Source organism: Chiloscyllium punctatum, chromosome 6, assembly GCF_047496795.1.
Source record: "Chiloscyllium punctatum isolate Juve2018m chromosome 6, sChiPun1.3, whole genome shotgun sequence".
NCBI classification, from domain to species: domain Eukaryota; kingdom Metazoa; phylum Chordata; class Chondrichthyes; order Orectolobiformes; family Hemiscylliidae; genus Chiloscyllium; species Chiloscyllium punctatum.
The window spans coordinates 21,943,817-21,968,292 of NC_092744.1; the positions used below are offsets into that span (position 1 = coordinate 21,943,817).

At 43.1% G+C, this 24,476-nt stretch overlaps 1 protein-coding gene across 1 annotated transcript in view; it reads right to left on the reverse strand.

Moving 5' to 3' along the window:
• Positions 1-1,835: 1,835 nt before the first annotated feature.
• Positions 1,836-24,476, reverse strand: part of dvl3b (dishevelled segment polarity protein 3b) — a 125,748-nt gene continuing 103,107 nt past the window's right edge. The window contains exons 11-15 of the mRNA XM_072572124.1: positions 23,608-23,757; positions 17,224-17,355; positions 15,807-15,974; positions 13,094-13,312; positions 1,836-3,522 (exon numbers count right to left, since the gene is read on the reverse strand). Of these exons, the coding sequence (XP_072428225.1) occupies positions 3,074-3,522; positions 13,094-13,312; positions 15,807-15,974; positions 17,224-17,355; positions 23,608-23,757 (1,118 nt within the window). The 3' untranslated portion in view covers positions 1,836-3,073. The remainder of the gene's footprint in view (positions 3,523-13,093; positions 13,313-15,806; positions 15,975-17,223; positions 17,356-23,607; positions 23,758-24,476) is intronic.

Below are 24,476 nucleotides of genomic sequence, written 5' to 3' on the forward strand. Positions count from 1 at the left end.
TGGTTTCCCTGATTGCTACATGACATCAGTGATTCACTTCAAAAGGATGTCATTGACTGGAAAACACTTTGAGAGGTCATGAAAGGCCCCAATAAATACAATTTATTCAATTTCTGCACTGCCATGTGTCTGATTGTACGGCGTACTGCAGTGTAAATCCAAGGACTGATTTGGGAACAGAACCAGTGAGCTCAGTAGAGATTCATCAGTTGCATGATTTGTCCTCAGCAAAAGGTTGAAAAAATCAGACAGGCAGGGTTTAGACTTCACTCAGACTGAACTTGTTAAACACAAAAAATATATTGAGCAAATTTTACCATCTTAAAAAGTAACAGCTAAGTACAAATAAAGCTATTTGGTCACACCCAATTAATATAGAGAAAATAATTCTGAGCACATTTGGCCTATGGGGATTGGGGCTGAAACTCAGTTTGTGTACAACAGAGATCAGTGCAGTTTAGATGCTGTCTTTTTTTTGTTGATCCTTATGCAGTCAATACTGGAGGTGGTCTGGGTCCAGCACATTGGAGTTGCGAGTAAAGCTCCAGATGTCCATCACTCCCACTCTGACCAGATGGGCCAATGGGCTGAGAAGTGGCAGATGGAGTTTAATTCAGATAAATGTGAGGTGCTGCATTTTGGGAAAGCAAATCTTAGCAGGACTTATATACTTAATGGTAAGGTCCTAGGGAGTGTTGCTGAACAAAGAGACCTTGGAGAGCAGGTTCATAGCTCCTTGAAAGTGGAGTTGCAAGTAGATAGGATAGTGAAGAAGGCGTTTGGTATGCTTTCCTTTATTGGTCAGAGTATTGAGTACAGGAGTTGGGAGGTCATGTTGTGGCTGTACAGGACATTGGTTAGGCCACTGTTGGAATATTGCGTGCAATTCTGTTCTCCTTCCAATAGGAAAGATGTTGTGAAACTTGAAGGGGTTCAGAAAAGATCTACAAGGATGTTGCCAGGGTTGGAGGATTTGAGCTATAGGGAGAGGCTGAACAGGCTGGGGCTGTTTTCCCTGAAGCATCGGAGGCTGAGGGCAACCTTATAGAGGTTTACAAAATTATGAAGGGCATGGGTAGTGTAAATAGACAAAGTCTTTTCCCTGGGGTTGGGGAGTCCAGAACTAGAGGGCATAGGTTTAGGGTGAGAGGGGAAAGATATAAAAGAGACCCACGGGGCAACATTTTCACGTAATGGTGGTACGTGTATGGAATGAACTGCCAGAGGATGTGGTGGAGGCTGGTACAATTGCAACATTTAAGAGGCATTTGGATGGGTATATGAATAGGAAGGGTTTGGAGGAATATGAGCCGGGTGCTGATGGTGAGATTAGATTAGGTTGGGATATCTGGTCGGCATGGACGGGTTGGACCGAAGGGTCTGTTTCCATGCTGTACATCTCTACGACTCTATGACTCCTTTAGCCGTTGAAACATAATACAGCTTAATAATTGTTTGGGAGACTGTAAATGGAACTTGCTCTGCTGTATCTGCCCTGAGAGAATTTGATATTATAGGGTTGAGGGGATTTTAATTTTATTTTTGGAAGGGGGCAAATCTGATTGTGAAGAACACAAACTGCGCTCATAATACAGAACTTGAGTAAAACCTTGATGATAATGTGCACAGACAGAAGCAGCAAAACTGGTCAGAATCTGAATGCAGCAGATGTAGGAGCATTTGTTTGATAAAGACAGATTTAATTTGAACAGAAATGCTGGTAAATGGACTTTCCCTGCCTATTAGAGTGTCAGGGACCATCCAGGAGGAGATACAAGACAAAAAAAGGGAAATGAATCCATAAAGCTAATGTTAGGTGACCAAATGAGTCAATGTAAAGAAATCATCGAGAACCATTTTATTAAAGTATACAGTACAACTTTCAGCTACAAAACCATCATTCAGAGTCACATCTGGTCTCCAAATGATGTATTTCTCTTATTCAATTTCAGATTCAGTAACCGAACGGTGCGGTTTATAGATTGTGAAATATTAGTGCAGCTTGTTTCCATTCTCCGATGCAAGTCTTTGTCCTCCACACTGAGACTCCAATGGATTGATCTGGAAAGATTTTCTGGCTCTGACAGTAGTGAGGCGTCCCCAGCCATTAAGTACCTTACATTTCTGTTCTTGAAAGGGAGGGGGAGCGTGGATAGGAGGAGGTGGGGTGGGGAGAGCTGCAACGGGGTCGGAGACTTCAGTGTTTGTGCTTTGACCCAAACTGTTTTGTGTTGACTTCAAGGCTCGACTGATAAAAAGGAAAGGTTAGACAGGACACAATTTCTGAAGCTCAACAACAGAGAAGTCATCGTTGGACAGTTTCTTTCTGTTTCTGCATGAACTATAAGGCTTGCGGTGCTTCCTCGAGGCTTGATGAGTTTTGTTGAAATTTATTACTGTGTATTTAATGATTGAATTTAACGTATGAAAAAAAAAGCAAATCTTCCACTCGCCTCCTTGGATTGCTCATTTTCTCCTTCTGTGTAGTGTCCGGATTATTTTAAAAAAGGCTATCATGCCAATTATACAAGAAGGGACACAATCCGGTAGATGACCTTTTACATCTCTGCACCAACTGCCTATTAGTTGGCATCAGAGGAAGTCAAACATCCCATATTTCTTCGCTGTGTGACAAGGAAAGAAGCACACAAGAGGTTTAAGAAATTAGGTCAAAAGAACATAAGATGGGATACGATTACAGTTTCATTTTGGTTTTCACAACACACTCTCAATAGATGCAGTATTTTGTTTTCTAAAAAAAAAGTAAGAAAACTTACAATGGGAAAGGTATTAAAAGAGGCAGACAGACAGGCTTTTGTTTGCACACACACAGTCCAGTTTTGTGAGACGATCAGGGAGGGAGGGAGCAGGACGGTGGTGCGAGAGAAGCAAATCAAATAGTTTTTGTTTATAAATCTTGCAGATTAGTGCTGAATAAATACAGTCCTGTTCACACTTCAAATGTGCTACTCCATCACAAACAGGGCCTCAGTCCAGTTTTTTTTTTAGTCGTTCTGTTTTAGTAACAAGACAGAATAGATGATGCTTTCTTTACAAAAAAAAAATTAAACAGTCACATGACATCCACAAAGAACTCACTGGGGTTTCCCATCGCCATTCTGAAGGACTGTCTACTTGCCGTGAGCTCTGGGGGCACTGAAGCCAGGTCACGCACTGGAGGTGCACCTGGGGGCGCCATCACAGACTGTGGAGGCATCATCATGAGAGGTGGGGTGTAAAGGGGTGGCAAACCAGGAGCCCCATAGGACTGGTGCGTGTGATGGCTACGGACGCTGGCGGCCATGGAGTGGTGGCTCCGGTGGCTGAGGTTGCTATGGTGACTGTGCTCGCTGGCAGGGACCGAACGCTCGCTGACCGCCCGCTCTCGCCGGATGCCGCTCCTTGTGGTGTGATCTGACTCACTGCCGCTGCCCCCTGACTTGGCCTCTCCTGCTTTGGGCTCCTTCTCTTTTCCTCCTCTCCTTTCACTCCCGCTGCGATTAGATCCACTGCTTCGACTTCCTGCAATAAGGAACCAAAACAAAGAAGCATTAGCACAAAAGTGGAGGTCGAAGAGAAACGAAGTGACTGCAAAAGTAAAGGAAAAGAAATTTCATTTATACAGCATAATGTAATAGCCCAGGATGTCCGAATATATTCATAGAATTGTACAGTACTTGGCCCATCAAGTTTACACTGACAAAGCTGCTCTAAATTTATACGTGTCCTACTTTCCAGCACTTGGTCTATAGCTTTCAATGTTATTTGACATTTCATTTGCTCAGCCAAGTACTTGATAAAGGCTGTGAGGTTTCCTGCCTCAACTAATCTCCCTGGAAGTACATTCCAGGTTCTTATCACCCTCTGGATGAAAACATTTTCCCTCAAATCCCCTCTAAACCTCCTGTCTTTCAGCTTAAAATTATACCCCATGATTACTGACCCTTCAACTAAGACTATTCAAGCCCTTCGAACCTTTCCGTCATTCGATATCTGCTGATCTGACGTTCCTCAATCCACTTTCCTGTCTTTTTCCCATAACCCTCGATTCCCCTATTGCTCAGGAAGCTATTTAGCCTTAGATATACACCATGATTCTGTCCCCACAGCTCTCTGAAGTAAAAAGTTTCAAAGACTCACAACTCTCAGCAAATAAATTTCCCTTCATTTCCATCTTAAATTAGTGCCCCTTTATTCTGAGACTATTCCCCCTGGTCCTTGACTCTCCCATGAGAGGAAAACATTCTCTCAGCATTTACCCTGATGAGCCCCTTTCAAATCCTATACGTTTCAATGCGATCATCTCTCATTCTTCTGAACTCCAATGAGTAAAGACCCAACTTGTTTGGCCTTTTCTTGTAAGACAATCCCTCCGTACTGAGGATCAATCTCAAAATTGCCTCCAGTGCAATAATATCTTTCTAAAATTAAGGGGAGCAAAACTGCCCACAGTACTCCAAGTGTGGTTCCATCAGCACCTTGTACAGTTACAGTAAGACTTCCCTACTCTTCTACCCCAACCTCCTTGAAATAAGGACAAACATTCCGTGAGCCTCCCTGATCACCTGCTACACCTGTGTGCGAGCTGCCTGTGTTTTGTGCACAAGCCTCCCCAAGTCCTCTTGTATTACAGCTTTCTGCAGTAAGAGAAACAGCTGCTATCTATCCACCCTCTCCAGACTAGCACTATATCCAGGTATGCCTCTTATAGTATTAAATGGTCTTGAAATATCAGAACCCAGAGAAACACAGAAGGAGATTTGCACACAGCAAGATCCCAGAAACAGCAAAGTGATAAAAGTACAAACAATGTTTTTTGAGACTTGATGGGGATTGGATGTGAGAGAATCAGAACCATGAATAGGTGTGTTCAAAAATGTCAAGCTTGGTAAGGTCTGGGGAGGAGTTATGTGAAACAGTGGGTGCTGACAGTGGAGTTCGGAGTGGAATACGGATGGTCAAGAAAATAATGCATGAGTTAGGACCAGGAGTAAACCATTCAGCCCCTCAAGCTTGCTCCACCATTTGATTTGGCTGATCTATTTGTGATGTCAAGCACAAACTCTTTGACTTCTCCCGTAATACTTGTTGATCAATAATCTAATTCAGCCTTGAATGCGTTCAATGATCCCCACTTCTACTGCTTTCTGTGAAAAGATTTTCAGAGTAATGACCCTCAGAGAAAAAAAACTTCTCATTTCAGTCACAAATGAGAAACCCCTCATATTTAATCTGCGGCCCTGAATTTTCCTCTCAAGAATAAACCTCAACATCTACCCTCTCAATCTCCTCAGGATCTTACATAAGACCATAGATGGAGGAGGAGAAATTAGGCCATTCAGTCCATTGAGATGACTCCCCCATTCAATGAGATCATGGCCGATCTGATAACCTCCAGCTTTGCCTTTTTCCTGTAACCATTAGATTAGATTACTTACAGTGTGGAAACAGTCCCTTCGGCCCAACAAGTCCACACCGACCTGCCGAAGCGCAACTCACCCAGACCCATTCCCTTCCCCCGATATTTACCCCTTCACCTAACATTATGGGCAATTTAGCATGGCCAATCCACCTAACCTGTACATTTTTGGATTGTGGAAGGAAACTATTGATTACCTTACTGATTAAAAATCTGTCCATCTCAGCGTTTAATGGCCCAGCTTTGACAATTCTGTGGTCAAGAATTCCAAAGATTCACCAGCATCTGAGAAGATAAGTTCCTATTCATCCATGTGGTCAACCCATTACTCTGAGCTTCTGCCCTCGAGTCCTAGACTCTTCCAGAAGGGGAAACAATCTCTCAGCATTCACCCTGTTGATCTCTCTCAGAATCACATATGTTTAATAGGGTGTGCTCTCAGTCTTCCAAACTCCAAAGAATACAACCCAATATACTCAATTTTTCCTCATAAGAGAATCCCTCTATACCTCGTGAATCTTCTCTGAGCTGCCTCCAATGCCAGTAAGTCTTTCCTTAGATAAGGGAGCCAAAACTATTCACAGCATTCCAGCTGTTGTCTGAATAGTAGCTTGTATAGTTTTAGCAAAACTAACCTATTTTTAAACTCCATTCCCTTTGGAATAAATGCCAACATTCTATTTGCCTTCCCTATTACTGACTGAACTTCTTGGCTGGCTTTCTGTGATTGATGCAGAAGGACTCGCAAGTCCCTCTGCTGCAGCTTTTTGCAGTCTTTCCCAATTTAAATTATAATCATCTCTACCATGCTTCATCCCAAAAGAGTGCATGACCTCACATTTTTTGACATTATATTCCATCTGCCAGGTTCTTAACACCTGTCTATCTCCCTCTGTAGGCTCTGACTCATCCTCATCACTTAACATCCCATCTATTTTTGAGTCATCTACAAACTTGGATGTAGCACATTCAGTTCCGTCAACCAAATCATTAATCTATTCTAAATAATTGTAACCCCAGCACTGATCCCTTTGGCACTCCATTGGTTAAAGCTTTCCATCCTGAAAATGCCACTTACTCTTAACTCTCTGTCTTCAGTCAGCCAATCCTTTATCTATGCTAGTATATTACCCACAAGACCTTTGACTTTTATCTTAAGTAGCCTTATGTGTGGTACATTATTGAATGCCTTTTGGTAATCCAAATATATTACATCTACTGACTCCCCTTTATCTGTTTGATACCTCCTCAAAGAACTAGAACTACAACAAATTCAGTCGGCATGATTTCCTGAAGCCCTGCTGACTGTCTAATTATATTATGTTTCTATATGTTTTACTGTTACATCTTTCCTAATAGTCATTAATATTTTCCCAATGACATATGTTAAGCTAGCTAGCCTACATTTACCAGTTCTTGCAATGTTACTGGAGTTCATTTTTCTTGGGGAAGCATGCAAACACACAAAGCTTGTACTCCTTGCTTACAGAATTAGGAAAACTCAGTGTCCTGGAAACACAATGAGGTCATTCCTTTCATCATGCCTGTGTCAGTCATATCTCTTTTTGAAAAACCTAGCCAATTCGTTTGACTTACCCTCGCTTATTACCTCTAGTTCTGCACATTCCTTTATGTTTACTGTATTCAGTTCCCTTTTGATACTTATTATAGAACCTGCTTCCAAAATCCATTCAGGATGGACAATCAGTTTCATTTAGTCTCTTAAACCTGTTCTGTCATTCAGCGAAGTCATGGCTGACCTGACAACATTACGAAATGATTCTCATCTTCCTCTGTTTCTTTTACCAATTGCCTTAAACGTTGTATTACATTAAAGTTGCTATCTAAATACAAGTTGAGTTCTACTGAGAAAAGGCACATTTTGCCAAAGATTTTCAACTTCCACTTATCAGGACAATTCATAAGAGTACCAATAAAAAGAAAAAAACCTGCATTTATATTCAACGAGAGGTGAGCGTATGATTGGTTGGCAAGTGGGCATTGAATACTTGAGACATTGCTGTGAATTATGTACAAACTAATAATGTTTGACAATTAACAACCAACTTTGTTTAAATATCAAATTCTAAACAAGACTGAATCCGATTGGTTAGGGTATTGCCTTGTGAAATGAATCAGTGAACAGCAGTCAGCTATTTTGTTCAGTTGAAAACAATGCCTGGCCTTGCATGTACTATACATGTCTGTAGATAGGAAGAATATATATATAGAATGCACCTCTTTCAATTTAACAAAATTAGTGACAGCCATTCACTGATTAATTTATCAGGACAATGCTCTGACTAATCAGATTTAACTTGCCCAATTTAAAATGTAAATTTTCATTGACACACTCTCCATGGCAATGTCTCTGCCAGGGATTCTCGTGCAGTGTAATTGACTGACATTCTTGTGAATTGTCCTGACTAGTGCAAGATGAAAAGCTTCAACAAATATGTATTGTTTCAGCAAGTTCTGCATTAAAAAATGACAATTTAAATAGAACTTATTATTGTTTATTTGTTTCATTCGCTTAACAACTCTGCATCATTCGAAATGTTTTCTTCCTATTCACCCGAGCAAACCTTTCAGGGTTTTGAACACCTCTATTAAATGGGTTTAATGAACCTTCTTTGAACTGCTTCTAATGCAATTATATTGTCCAGTGCTGAGCAAAGAAACTCCAGCTTTCCAATCTCTCTCTGCAACTGAAGCCCCTCACAGAGGCATAGAGATGTACAGCGCAGAAACAGACACTTTGGTCCAACTCGTCCATGCTGACCAGGTATCCTAAATTAATCTAGTGCCATTTGCCAGCACCTGGCCCATATCCTTCTAAACCCTTCTTATTCATATATTTATCCAGATGCCTTTTAATTGAGGTAATTGTACCAGCCTCCACTACTGCCTCTGGCAGCTCACTCCATACACACACCACTCTCGACATGAAAAAGCTGCCCCGTAGGTCTCTTTTATATCTTTCCCTCCTCAACCCAAACCTATGTCCTCCAGCTCTGGACTCCCCAACCCAGAAAAAAGACCTTGTCTATTTACCCTATCCATGCCCTCCATTAATTTAAAGAAGCTTTAGGAGGCCTGCACACTTCAACCTCTGATGTTCAAGAGAAAATAGCCCCAGCCTATTCAGGCTGTTCCTATAGCTCAAACCCTCCAACCCTGGTAACATCCTTGTAAATCTTTTCTAAACCATTTCAAGTTTCACAACATCCTTCCGATAGGAAGGAGACCAGAATTGCACACAATATTCCAACAATGGCCGAACCAATGTCCTGTACAGTCGCAACATGACCTCCCAACTCCTGTACTCAATGCTCTGCTGAATAAAGGAAAGCATACCAAACACCTTCTTCACTATCCTATCTACTTGAGACTCCACTTTCAAGGAACTATGAACCTGCACTCAGAGGTCTCTTTGTCAAGCAACACTCCCCAGGACCTTACCATCACCAATACCATTTTTGGAAATCTCAGCTGCAGCCTCTAAAAGGCATTGTTGACATCCTTCCTAAAGTGTAGTGCCCAGAATTGGACCCAATGGTTCAGGTTGAGGGTATAAGCACTATTTTATACAAGTTTAACCTGCTTGCTTTTGTATTTTATAATCTGTTTAAAATGTCAACTGTATCAAATTATTGGAGAGTTTTTTCCTTTACATTGTTAATCTCAAATCTCCCTTAACCTTTCTCTGACCTGCTCTTCAGTTCCGCTTGTTCCTGCCCCCTATTTAACAGCATAAAAACTATCTAGGTGAAAGTGAGGACTGCAGATGCTAAAGATTACAGTCGAGAGTATGGTACTGGAAAAGCATAACAGATCAGGCAGCATCCGAGGAGCAGGAGAGTCTCTTCAGTTCTGCAAAATGGTCCGATCACACTGGAAACGTAAACTCTGTTTCCCTCTCCAACTGACGCTGCCAAACCTCCTGAACTTCTCCAGCACTTTCTGTTTTTATTTCATACAATGTGCTCGATTATCTAGGAGTCAATACTCAGCAAATTTATGTGTCCTTTAACTATCCCTTTTCAAGATGTTAATAGATGATAACACGAATTCTGTGAGAGTAAGGGCTGAATTTCTGCTTTGATTGTTTAATATTGACAAAATGTTATACACTAACTCAGTATTTGCTGCAGAGTGGCATCTTGCAAATCAACATGTCTCTATCAGTTGCCTTCTGACCTCTTTCTCTATCTTTACAATGTTCAATAAACTTAGAGTCATAGAGATGTACAGCATGGAAACACACCCTTCGGTCCAACCCATCCATGCCAACCAGATACCCCAACTCAATCTAGTCCCACTTGCCAGCACCCAGCCCATATCCCTCCAAACCCTTCCTATTCATATACCCATCCAAATGCCTCTCAAATGTTGCAATTATACCAGCCTCCACCACTTCCTCTGGCAGCTCATTCCATACACATACCACCCTCTGCATGAAAAGGTTGTCCCTTTTATATCTTTCCCCTCTCACCCTAAACCTATGCCCTCTAGTTCTGGACTCCCTGACCCCAGGGAAAAGACTTTGTCTATTTATCCTATCCATGCCCCTCATAATTTTGTATACCTCGATAAGATCACCCCTCAGCCTCCGACGGTCTAGGGAAAGCAGCCCCAGCCTGTTCAGCCTCTCTATACAGCTCAGCTCTTCCAACCCTGGTAACATCCTTGTAAATCTTTCCTGAGCCCTTTCAAGTTTCACAACATCTTTCCAATAGGAAGGAAACCAGAACTGCACACAATATTCCAACAGTGGCCTAACCAATGTCCTGTACAGCCGCAACATGGCCTCCCAACTCCTGTACTCAATACTCTGACCAATAAAGGAAAGCATACCAAATGCCTTCTTCACTATCCTATCTACCTGTGACTCCACTTTCAAGGAGCTATGAACCTGCACTCAAAGGTCTCTTTGTTCAGCAACACTCCCTAGGACCTTACCATTAAGTGTATAAGTCCTGCTAAGATTTGCTTTCCCAAAATGCAGCACCTCGCATTTATCTGAGTTAAACTCCATCTGCCACTTCTCAGCCCATTGGCCCATCTGAAAGTGTGTTGCTGGAAAAGCGCCGCAGGTCAGGCAGCATCCAAGGAGAAGGAGAATCTATGTTTCGGGCATAAGCCCTTCTTCAGGACTTATGCCCGAAACGTTGATTCTCCTGCTCCTTGGATGCTGCCTGACCTGCTGCGCTTTTCCAGCAACACATTTTCAGCTCTGATCTCCAGCATCTGCAGTCCTCACTTTCCCATTGGCCCATCTGATCAAGATCCTGTTTTAATCTGAGGTAACCCTCTTCGCTGTCCACTACAACTCCAGTTTTGGTGTCATCTGCAAACTTACTAACTGTACCTCTTATGCTCGCATCCAAATCATTTATGTAAATGACAAAAAGTACAGGACCCAGCACCAATCCTTGTGGCACTCCATTGGTCACAGACCTCCAGTCTGAAAAACAACCTTCTATCGCCACCCTCTGTTTTCTACCATTGAGCCAGTTCTGTATCCAAATGGCTAGTTCTCCCTGTATTCCGTGAGATCTAACCTTGCTAATCAGTCTCCCATGAGGAACCTTGTCGAATGCCTTACTGAAGTCCACATAGATCACATCTACTGCTCTGCCCTCATCAATCCTCTTTGTTGCTTATAGAATCATGGAGTCATAGAGATGTGCAGCATGGAAACAGATCCTTCAGTCCAACCTGTCCATGCTGACCAGATATCCCAACCCAATCTCGTCTCACCTGCCAGCACCCGGCCCATATCCCTCCAAACCCTTCCTATTCATATACCCATCCAAATGTCTCTTAAATGTTGCAATTGTACCAACCTCCACCACATCCTCTGGCAGCTCATTCCATACTTGTACCACACTCTGCGTGAAAAAGTTTCCCCTTTGGTCTCTGTTATATCTTTGCCCCTCTCACCCTAAACCTATTCCCTCTACTTCTGGACTCGCCCACTCCAGAGAAAAGACTTTGTCTAGTTATCCTATCCATGCCCCTCATAATTTTGTAAAACTCTATAAGGTCCCCCCTCAGTCACCGACGCTCCAGGGAAAACACCCCCAGCCTGTTCAGCCTCTCCCTATAGCTCAAATCCTCCAACCCTGGCAACATCCTTGTAAATCTTTTCTGGACCCTTTCAAGTTTCACAACATCTTTTCGTGCCTTCTTCACTATCCTATCTACCTGCGACTCCACTTTCAAGGAGCTATGAACCTGCACTACAAGGTCTCTTTGTTCAGCAACACTCCCGAGGACCTTACCATTAAGTGTACAAGTCCTGCTAAGATTTGCTTTCCCAAAATGCACCACCTCACATTTATCTGAATTAAACTCCATCTGCCACTTCTCAGCCCATTGGCCCATCTGATCAAGATCCTGTTGTAATCTGAGATAACCCTCTGCGCTGTCCACTACACCTCCAATTTTGGTGTCATCTGCAAACTTACTGACTGTACCTCTTATGCTCACATCCAAATCATTTATGTAAATGACAAAAAGTAGAGGACCCAGCACCGATCCTTGTGGCACTCCACTGGTCACAGGCCTCCAGTCTGAAAAACAACCCTCCATCACCACCCTCTGTCTTCTACCTTTGAGCCAGTTCTGTATCCAAATGGCTAGTTCTCCCTGTATTCCATGCTATCTAACCTTGCTAACCAGTCTCCCATGGGGAACATTGTCGAACGCCTTACTGAAGTCCATAAAGATCACATCTACCGCTCTGCCCTCATCAATCTTCTTTGTTACTTCTTCAAAAAACTCAATCAAGTTTGTGAGACATGATTTCCCATGCACAAAGCAATGTTGAGTATCCCTAATCAGTCCCTGCCTTTCCAAATACATGTACATCCTGTCCCTCAGGATTCCCTCCAACAACTTTCCCACCACCGAAGTCAGGCTCACTGGTTAATAGTTCCTGGTTTGTCCTTATCACCTTTCTTAAACAGTGGCATCACGTAAACCAACCTTCAGTCTTCCGACACATCACCTGTGACTACCGACGATACAAATATCTCAGCAAGAGGCCCAACAGAGTTCTCGGGTACACCTGATCAGGTCCTGGGGATTCATCCACTTTTACCTGTTTCAAGACTCCTGCATTTCCTCGTCTGTAAGGTGGACATTTTGCAAGATGTCACCATCTATTTCCCTCCAGTCTATATCTTCCATATCCTTTTCCACAGTAAATACTGATGCAAAATACTCATTTAGTATCCTCCCGCATTTTATGTGGCTCCATACCAAGGCCGCCTTGCTGATCTTTGAGGGGCCTTATTTTCTTCCTAGTTACCCTTTTGTCCTTGACATATTTGTAAAAACCCTTTGGATTCTTCTCAATTCTATTTGCCAAAGCTATCTCATGTCTCCTTTTTGCCCTCCTGATTTTACCCCTTCCATTAGACTTTTCTTTTTACCACCTGTCCTAATATTGCTTTTGGAAGCTTAGTGTTCAACTTTGTTTGAAATTCATTTCTGTGAAGTACCTTGGAACATTTCACTCCATTAAAGACCTTATATAAATGGAAATCGTCTTTGTTGAACCAATAATGGGACAACTGGTACCTTGAACAACTACTTAAACAGTGGAGTAACCAGACCTGGACACACTGCAATGCGTGACTGTTTTGGTTAACGTGGTTCTCTCACCTTCACTGGGCTGGCTGCCGGCACTGCCCCCTCCATACGTGAACCCGGTGACGTCGTGGTAGCCTGGTGGGTGTGGATTGTAAGGGTGCTGCGGTGGGTACTGGTATGGGAAGGAAATAGGCCACGGTGCTGCGCCTGGGTGGGGGAGAGGTGCCAATGTGTCTTGATCTGAAGTGCCACTGGATCCATCCTGGTCATTCAGGGTTAGATTAGCCATGTCTGCAGAAACGGGAAGAATTACTGCCTGTTAGTTCTGTCAATGGCACTATGCAAATGTCTGTAATCCTGCAGGGTCCCGATACAATAGTTTATTATCTGCTCAACAAGTGCACAAACATATGAGCTTGTATGCAGGGTTCAATATATTTCAATCTTCACCTATCTTCTATTTCAATCCCAATGCAATTTTCCCCATGGCTCTGAAGAGGTCTCTCAGTTTTTCTCACTGTTATGAGCAGCTCTCAGCTACCACATGAATAGGAAAGGTTTGGAGGGATATGAGCCAAATGCAGGCAGGTGGAATTATTTTAGTTCGGATTATGGCCTGCATAGACTGATTGTACCAAAGGGTCTGTTTCCATGCTATATGACTCTATAAGTGGGCCAGGTGTAGCAATTAATGACAGGCCATTCCACGGTGACAACCATCACATCAGAAGCTGATTCTGACTTTGCCCAGCAGCCTCAGTTACCATGTGGCAGTTGCTGTCAGGTTGTCCTGGCACTGTGTAGCAATCAGAAGTAAAAGGGCCAGACTGATTTCTACTGATGAACCCAAGTCACAACTGAAGGGACAAAGATATTCCGCAGTCCCCACTCTGAAATACTACAAGAGATCACATTTCTGTGGCGGAGGAAAGTGTTGCGTTATGAACTACAGTAAATGGGGTAGGCTGGATACACCACAAACATCCCAGTCTGTGAAAAAATATTCTTGGCAGACATTAAGCTTTGGAATGATCATTCTTCAGCTTGTCATAGAAACTTCAGTCATTAAATCCAAAATTTAATGTCATGTAATCCCTATCACATCTTCTACCTGAAACACATTGTAAGAGAGAGAAAGAGAGTGTGCGCGAGAGAGAGAGAGCGAGGGGTGGGTGGGAAGAGGAAGACAGAAGAGAGGAGACGGGGGAGAGAGAGAGAGAAAATCAAAGAGATGGAAGAAGGAAACAGAAGAGAGAGGGGAGAGAAAAAGGGAAGACCGAGGAAAGAAAGGGGGATGGGAAGAGAAAGAGAAGGGGCAAAATTGAGAGACAGAGAAAAAGAAAGAAAGATCTTCAGATTGACATTTTTAAACTGCATCGTACTTCCTGTTGAGCAAGGAACAGAATTCAGTATGTAGCACAGACATGTGCACCCAGCACAACTCACTCTGAGTCACTGTGTATGTACAGTACTGCTCATTAAGGGAGCCAGGCACGTCATGGTAATGTTCCTGGATTAATAAACCAGAAGCCCCAGACTAATTCTTTGGGCATATGGGTTAAAAATAAACAACAGTGACCATGACAACTATCTTCAAATGCCAAAAAACCCACTTGATTCACAATGATAATAAAACTAATCCATTCACTCCCCATTACAGAAAGAAACCTACCATCCCTATCTGACCTGTCACATGACTTCAGACTCACAGCAATGTGGCTGAGTCTAAAGTGCTTTCTGAAATAGCCCAGCAAGCTATTCAGTACAAGGATAATGAGAGACAGGCAACAAATGCTGGCCATACCAGCAATGCTCAAATTCCATAAGAATAAAGCAGAAAAATCATTCCTCCACTTTTCCTGTAAGTATTGATGAGAAAAAGAGATGCACTGTTGAAACCTTTCATCTTGTATTTATCTGATAAGAAGTAAGAACACCAAATGTCAAAGGGAATTGTACTGCATACCCTTTGTACTGCATGAGAAAAGCCCCTACTTGCAAATCACAGAACATAATGTCTAGTGTTAGATACAATTCCATGATTTGGATTGTTTAGCAAGGGCTGTCTAAGTATGATGAGAATTATACTAATAACCAATTTAAGATTATCAGTTGATTTCAGAATGTGGCTCAAACACACTTGCTAGAAGCTGCATATATCCACACGCATAGACTGGTTCTCTGTAGGCAAAAGGAACATGTACAGGTATTGCACACTTTTGAATTAAACAAAAATTTCAGGGACAATATTTCCATGGTATATTCTCCATGCCAGTGCCTCAATCAATCAGAGTCCACATGCCAGCTAATTAGCACTTTTTTCTCATGCAATGTAAATCAATCTTTTGAAATTTGGCCTTCTTGCATCTGTCCTGATAACTTGCACAATCTCGCCGTGTCTGCATAGGTTTCCTCTGGGTGCTCCAGTTTCCTCTCACAGTCCAAAGATGTGCAGGTCAGGTGAATTGGCCATGCTAAATTGCCCATAGTGTTAGGTGTATTAGTCAGAGGGAAATTGGACTGGCTGGGTTACTCTTCAGAGGGTCGGTGTGGACTTGTTGGGCTGAAGGGCCTGTTTCCACACTGTAGGGAATCTAATCTAATCTAATCTAATCTAAACTGCAAAACGAGAAGCTTTGATAATGCGTTTCTCCTTTCTGTAATAAGCAAGTTCTGTATGACCAAGCGATGACTTATTTCTTTAATAGCAGCCAGCGTTTGAGGTGAAGTAGAGAAAGGATACCGGTTCGAGATGACAACATGCCCCAAAGACAGAGTAACTCACTGCCACAGAGATTCCCAAAGATGTAGTAGCACTGTTCTGAGAAGGTGATTTTGTTGACGGTGTGTCGGATGTAACCAGCTTTGAGGAGATTACTGGCATATTTTCTAGCCTCGCGCCGATCTGGAAAACCTTCCACGTGGTTGTAAAGCCAGTCAACAACATCAGAGCCTGGGAAAACAAGACAGAATGATACAGTAAAGAAGGTCATTGAGTGCAGCGAGTTCTGCAGCCACTTTTAAAAGGACAAACTGAGATCATCTCTCAACTCCACTTCCTCTCCTTACTCCAAAGCCCTACAAAAATATTTCCCATTAATATATTTATAAGGGGTCAAAAGATCGGACGCTGGAAAAGCATAGCAGGTCAGATAGCTTCCAAGGAGCATGAAAGTCAATGTTTCGGGTTGAAACCCTTCATCAGGAAACCTGATGAATGGGTTTGGCCCAAAGTGTTGACTTTCTAGCTCTTCGGATATGGTCTAAACTGCTATGCTTTTCCACCTTCGTATCCATTGACTCTGGCTTCTGGCATCTGTCTCCAAATCATTGTATTTATCTCTTCTGAAAATTACCACTAAAATCTGGTTCTGCAACAGTCTTCTATATTTAAGCAAATACAATCCTGTCTATTCAATCTGTCCTCAACATTTAGAGCTTTTTGTCCCAGGTTCATGCAAGTACTACTTGTTAGGAGCACAATGATTGGGATCTCATCAATAAGCAAAATACTGCAGATGCTGGAAATATGAAATAAAAGCAGAAAATGCTGGAAATGCTCAGCTGGCCAAGCAGCATCTGCAGAAAGAGAAACCTCGGCAAAAATGAGGACTGCAGATGCTGGAAATCAGAGTCTAGATTAGAGTGGTGCTGGAAAAGTACAGCAGGTCAGGCAGCATCCGAGGAGCAGGAGAATCGACATTTTGGGCAAAAGCCCTTCATTAGGAATGAAAGTAAGGGAAACCTGTCATCAGACCTAGAAAGAATTAGGGTGCTGGTTAGGCCAATCTTCAAGATTTTCCAAACAGATGAGCATAGGTGAGGGCCAGTCCCCCTCTTCCATGTTTATCTTGTTTAGATTAGATTAGATTAGATTCCCTACAGTGTGGGAGCAGGCCCTTCGGCCCAACCAGCCCACACCAACCCTCTGAAGAATAACCCACCCAGACCCATTTCCCTCTGACTAGTGCACCTAACGCTATGGGCAATTTAGCATGGCCAATTCACCTGGCCTGCACATCTTTGGACTGTGAGAGGAAGCCGGAGCACCTGGAGGAAACTCACACAGACAGTCACCCGAGGGTGGAACCGAACCTGGGACCCTGGTGCTCGGAGGCAGCAGTGCTAACCACTGAGCCACCATTTATTATTCAGCAAAGGCACTATTTCTAAACCCAGCTCACCAGCTCGATCCGACATACCTATAAAAGCGTTGGGGATGGTTATTTTAAGCCACATCCGGTCGCGGACCTCCAAGCCCGATTCTGGTGACGCCATGGCCTTGACGATGGTGACAATGTCACTGTGGACTGATAAATGAAAATCATCGAACCCTGGGAAGAAAAGAACATAAAGAGATCTTGCTTCAAATGAGCAATGTTATGGTGCAGTGCAGTGCTGGGTTGTCAGGAGGAGGTGTGGCAAGAATGGGAATGGAGAGAACTGGCCATTCTTCAGCAGTGTAATTTATCATTTATTTATTAGTCATAGCAATTTAGTTGTTAGTAATTGCCTAATTTATAGAAGGCATAATTCATTTCAGAACAATCTAGTACTGCAAAGGATTGTAATGTTTGATCTTACTTTACAAACACTAAATTATAATATTGAGTTCATAGTTAACAAGCACTCAATGCAATTTCTTGGTTACAGATAAAACAACAGTGCGTAAAACTATGCCAACAACATCTACTTCTAAAGGCTGAAGTTAGTTCAATCTAAATTTATTAAACTGACAACTTTTATCATCAACTCCTCCTTCTCTAGGGTCGCTAACAATAGGTGTAATCCTTTCCTGCCATAAGGAATGCCAGGCATCTTGAATCTTTCACGATGGCTAGCGGAGACAGTTTCTTGTTTTTTTGAAAGCCAACAAAATTAGAATATGTTAACTACAAACCTGTTGGCCAAGTGTGACTGTATGGAATAATAAACTTATCTTGAGCTTTACTACTGGTTATCTTGTATACCTTTAAAATGCAGAAGTAACAGACACAGGGAAATCGCGTGACCTGGCGTTTATTACTTTTACTTATTACTTTAGCTATTCACTTCGCAACATATAGCGTCTCCCCAACTCCTTTAACTTCAGATGAGCTCCCACATCTGTATTGCCATAGCTGCTGCAAGGCGTCTGGACTCTGTTGACTAATTCTGTTTTAAACAAGTTGTAGACATTGTAATATATTCACAGAGGAGAAAGACATTACAGCTGGATATTTCAGTTCGGAAGGTGAAACTCCAGAGCATGTTCAGATTAATAAGAAGGAAATACTAGATGTTTTAGTGGGCATAAAGGTGCATAAATCTCAAGCTACTATGGGAGGTAAGACAGGAGAATACCAAGGCCCTGGCAGAGATATTTAATACCGTGCTGGCCATAGGTGAAGGGCCAGACAACTGGAGGAGCTAACGTAGTTCCTTTGTTCAAGGTATAGTCCAGGTAAGAACAGACCAGTAAGTCTGACGTCAGTGATGGGGAAATTATTGAAAAAAATTCTGAAGGATAGAATTAATCAACACTTGGAAAGATAGGGATTGATCATTGATAGTTAGCACAGATTTGTTAGAGGGTGATCTTGTCTGACTAATTTAATTGGTTTTTTTGTCGAGGTGAATAAATATATTGAGGAGGGTAGAAGCAGTTGATGAGGTTTACATGGATGTCAATAAGGCCTTTATCAAAGTATCACACAGAAGGTTAGTCCAAAAGGTAAGAGCCCATGGGATCCAAGGCAATTGGCAAACTGGATTGAAAAGTGGCTGACAAATAGGAGGCAAGGATGATTGTGGAGGGTTGTGATTGGAAGCCTGTGACCAACAGTGTACACAGGAATTGAGACTGGGACCCTTGCTGTTTGCTATGTACATTAATGACTCGGATTTGAATAAAGAAGGTCTAATCAGTAGGTTTGCAGATGATGTGAAAATTGCTAATCGTGAGGAGGATGGTGTCAAGCTACAGTCTGATATTGATCAGCTGTTAAATTGGGCACAGCAATGGCAGATGGAATTTAATCCCAATAAGTGCAAGGTGATGCATTTTGGAAAGTATCATAAAGGAAGGAGACACAAAATGAATGATAGGTCCCTAGAGAGTACTGAGGAATAAATAGATTTGGTATACAAATTCAAAGATCCCTGAAGGTGTCAGCAGAAGTCGACATGGTGGCGAAGACAGCATACAGGAAGCTTGCCTTCATGAGCTGGGGTGTAGAATAGAAGCAAGGAAGTCTTGCTACAACTTTATGAAACATTGGTGGGGGCAGAGATAGAATATTGTCAGCAGTTCTGGTTGCCACACTATCACCCTACTAATCTCAGATACAGCATATTATCCTCTGCCATTTCTGCCACCTACAATCAGACCCCACCACCAGAGATATATTTTCCTCCCTCATCCCTATCGGTGTTCTGCAGAGACTATTCCCTCCACGACGCCGTCATTTGGTCCACGCCCCTCACCAACCCACTTTCCACACTCGGTACCTTCCCTTGCTGCCGCAAGAGGTGTAAAACCTCCCCGCTCATCTCCGTCCAAGGCACCAAAGGATCTTTTCACACCTGGCAGAGATTTTCCTGCACATCCACCCACCTCATCCACTGTGTCTGTTGCACTCGGCGTGGTCTCCTCTACATTTGGGGAAACAGGAAGCCAGCTTGCACAGCGTTTCAGGAACATCTCTGGGACACACACGCCAAACAACCTCACTGCTCTGTGGCTGACCACTTCAACTCTCCCTCCCACTCCACCAAGGACATGCAAGTCCTGGGCCTCCTCTACCATCAAATCCAAGCACCTGTTGACTGGAGAAAGAACGCCTCATCTTCCGCCTTGGGACCCTTCAACCACATGGCATCAACATCAACCTCATCAGTTTCCAAATCTACTCCGCCCCCCCCCCCCCCCCCCCCCCCCCATTCCAGATCAAACCCTCCAACGCGGCACCACCCTCTTGACCTGTCCTACCTGTCCATCTTCCTTTCTACCTATCCACTCCACCATCCCCACCAACTTATCACCATCACCCTCCACCTGCATCTTCCTATTGCCTTCTCCCCCAGTTCCACCCCCCACCCTCCTATTTATCTCTCAGCCTGCTTCCCCCTCCACATTCCTGATGAAGTGCTTCTGCCCCAAAACGTCGATCCTCCTGCTCCTCAGATGCTGCCTGATCTGCTGTGCTTTTCCAGCACCACACTTTTTGACATTATCAGAACAGTATGTTTGTACTGGAAAGGGTGCAGCGGATGTTACCAGGCATAGAAAGTCTCAGTTATCAAGAGAAAGTGGGTTTGTTTTCCCTGAAGCAGAGAATGCTGAAGCAGGATTTGATTGAACATAGAACAGTACAGTCCCTTCGTCCCTCGATGTTGTACCAACTTTTTATCCTACTCTAAGATCATACATACCTACGTACCCTTCATTGTACCATCTACCATGTGCCTATCCAAGAGTCACTTAAATGTCCCTAATGTATCTGACTCTACTACTGCTGCTGGCAATGCATTCCACACACTTACCACTCCCTGTGTAAAGAACCTAACTGTGACACCTTCCCTAAACCTTCCTCCAATCACCTTAAAATTATGCCCCCACGTGATATACATTTCCACCTGGGAAAAGTCTCTGGCTATTCACATTATCTATGCCTCTATTGCACACCTCTATCAAGTCAACTCTCATCCTTCTTGGCTCTAATGAGAAAAGCCTTAGCTCCTTCAACCTTTCTTCATTAGAAATGCCCTCCAGTCCAGGCAGCATCCTGGTAAATCTCCTCTACACCCTCTCTAAAGCTTCCACATCCTTTGTGTAATGAGGTGACCAGAACAGAACAAGATATTCCAAATGTGGTCTAACTAGGGCTCTAGAGAGCTGCAGCATAACCTCACGGCTCTTAAACTCAATCCCCCGTTAATGAAAGCCAACACACCATATGCCTTCTTAACAACCCTATCAACTAGGGTGGCAACGTTGAGGGATCTATGGACAGGGACCCCAAGATCTCTCTGTCCCTCCACACTGCCAAGAGTCCTGCCTTTAACCCTGTAATCTGCATTCAAATTCAACCTTCCAAAGTGAATCACTTCACACTTTTCCAGGTTGAACTCCATCTGCCACTTATCGGCTCACTTCTGCATCCTGTCAATGTCCCGTTGCAACCTACGAGAGCCCTCCACACTATCCACAACTCCACCAACCTTCATGTCATTGGCAAACTTACTAACCCACACTTCCACTTCCTCATCCTAAGCCAATTATAAAAATCACAAAGGTTTTTATTTTGGAGAATGTCTATCCCTGTTTCACTATCAGCCTCTCTGCCTCTGTAATGCAATGTTTCTCTCGTATTGGACGATACGAGTGTGGTCAGTGAGCTCAGTGGCTTGGATGGTTGTTTGCTATACAAAGTTATGCAGATTCCTGTACTGTCTTATTAATAAGACCCTGCCTTCTCAATTGCACCCCTTACTTGATGTGTGGTGACCCTCAGGATAAAATTGCTAGCAGTCATCTCTCTTTAATGAAAGAGTAGCCTATGATTCACTGTGATAATGGAGACTTGCATTTTCCACTTTATTTTTCCTCTAAAGTTGCAAATACCACCTAACTTTCCTCCTTACATCCTTTTTGTATCAAAATTTCAGACTCATGCCTCATCTCCATTTCTAACATTTTCATCGCCAGGATCTCAGTGTTCCCTTTCTTTCAATAGCTGGAGGAGTCAGTTACAGGGACTCTGACCCAAATTTTTAATTCTCCTTGGTCACACTGGAGGTGCCAAAGAACTAGAAGACAGCTAATGGGCTCCACTTTTCGAGAAATGTGGGTCAGATGTGGGTCCAGAAATTTCAAACCAGTGAGTGTCACATCAGTGGGAGGGAAACCAGTGGGGAAAATTCTGAAGGAGGGAATTAATCTTCATTTGAAGAGGCAAGTTTTGATCAGGGATCATCAGCATGGCTTTGTCAGAGGAAAGTTATGAATTACAAATTTGACAGAATGTTTCAAGGTGGTGACCAGGTGTGTAGATGAGGGTAGTGTAGTTACATGGACTTCATCAAAGGCTTTGACAAGCTCGCACAAGGAATGCTGATGAAGAAAGTAAAACACATGGGCTGCAGAGTAACTTGGTAAGTTGGACCCAAAATTGGCTTAATGACAGGAGAGATAGGGTAGTGGTAAAAGTCTACTTTTGTGGCTTGAGGCCAGTATCCTTCAATGTACCATAGGGATCAGTGCAGGGTCCCTTAGTTTTTGTGGCATATGGAACTGAGACAGATTTTGCAATGGGATGATAAGCTTGTGAATGACATAAAGGTGGGCCAGGTGGTTTACAGCGAGGAATGAGGTCTAAGGTTGCGGGAGGATTTTGATGGATTGGTTGGATGGAAAAATTAGTGGCAGATAGAATTTAATCTTGAAAAGTGAGAGGAAGAAGTAACAAGAGAAGAGAGTACTCAGTGAATGACAGGACACTATGAAAGTCTGAGGAACAGAGGCATCTGGGGGTGTTTGTCCACAGATGGCTAGCAGGATATGGTAGTTAATAAGGCCCAAGGAACACTTGCCTTTATCAGTGGTTGCACACATCATAAGAGCAGGGAGGTCATGATGGAACTGTTCAAAAGTTTGGTCAGGCCACAGCTAGAGTACTGGGTATAGTTCTAATTACCACACAATAGGAGGGATGTGATTGCACTGGAGAGGGGATAAAAGAGATTCCCTTGGATGTTGCCTGGAATAGAGCATTTTACCTATGAAGAAAGGCTAGATAGGTTTGAGTTGTTTTCTTTAGAGCTGAGAAGCCTGAGACAAGATGTGTTTTGAGTGTAGAAGATTATGAGGGGCATGGACAGGGTGAATAGAAAGCAGCTGTTCCCCTTATATGAAGGATCAGTGACAAGGATCATAATTTTAAAGGGAAACGCAGGAGGATTAGAGGGGATTTCAGGAAATTCTTTTCACTCAGAGGGTGGTGGGAGTCTGGAATGCACCATTTGGGAGGCTGGTTGAAGCAGGAAACATCACAACCTTTAAAGAAATATTTGGATCAGCAAATGAAGTCTCAAAACATTCAAGTCTGTGGGCCAAGTGCTGGAAAGCGGAATTACTGTAGATATAGAGTAGTTCAAGTCAGTGCAGACTCAATGGGCCAAAGGGCCTCTGCTGTCCTAATCAGTCAAATGACACAGGATTCACCTCACCTTACACTTTGCTCGAAACAATGCAATACTGCCTTGCATCATGCTCCTTGACCCTTTCCTTTGATTTGTCAACTAAAACATGATGTCGATGTACTGAATATTTACAAAACCTGTTCTCTTTTCTGCATTGCAGTGTGTCTTCCTAGCCAAAGTGCAACTATAAGATGGGATGGTGAGATGTTACCGGGCATAAATCTCTTCATATTTCTCGAGATGAAACATTGCACTCTCTGAGCATGTGAGGTGCTCAAAACACAAAACACAAGGTGAATCAAAGTAGAATGACACAAACTGAGAGAAAAGCAGCTCCGTGATTTGGGATGTGATGCTGTGTTGATGCCAGGTGAGGCAGATGGTGGTGTGCAGGTGGAACTTACGTTCGGTTTCTGGGATGGAGCTGGTGATGGAAGAGCTGGTGGAAGTAATGGTGCTCATGGAGGGGCTCATACCATATGGCTGATAGGCTCCTGTCATGGCCGCTGTGTGAGACACCCATGCCGCTGGGTCGATGGGACGAATGGGCTCACCTGAAGGAGGGTTAGAAATAGACAGACATCAATACTTTCACTGTGGTAGCCTACTTACGGTGTATAGAATTTTACAGAATTTTAAACATTTCTGGATGAATCAATTGAAGTGCATTGTTCTGCACGTATCTACATGGATCTATATGTGTGCATGTCTGAGTACCATCTTCACGCAATGAATTCACAAATTAACTAATATTAAACTTTACTATTGAGCCAGGCTTACTTCTGTTGGCTATTGAGAAACCACACTTCGCGGGTCACCATTTGATCAGAAAGAGGACTCAATGGATTGAAGGTATATGAAATAGTGAGGGACGAAACTGTTTAAATCCCTCAACTGACACCAACTGCTGTCACAGGGAGGGATGGACAGACTAAAATCTAACAGAGAATGAGTTTATAGCTGAAAACTCAAATTGTACTCAATGAATTAAAGAAATTATTGCACCATGTCTCTCACTGGAACTGAATGTCTGGTTATCCACTTTGGTGGCAAGAACAGGAAGGCAGATTACTACCTCAATGGTATCAAATTAGGTAAAGGGGCTGTTCAGAGAGATCTGGGTGTTCTTGTACACCAGTCAATGAAGGCAAGCATGCAGGTACAGCAGGTCGTGAAGAAGGCTAATAGCATGCTGGCCTTCATAACAAGAGGGATTGAGTATAGAAGCAAAGAGGTGCTTCTGCAGCTGTACAGGGCCCTGGTGAGACCACAC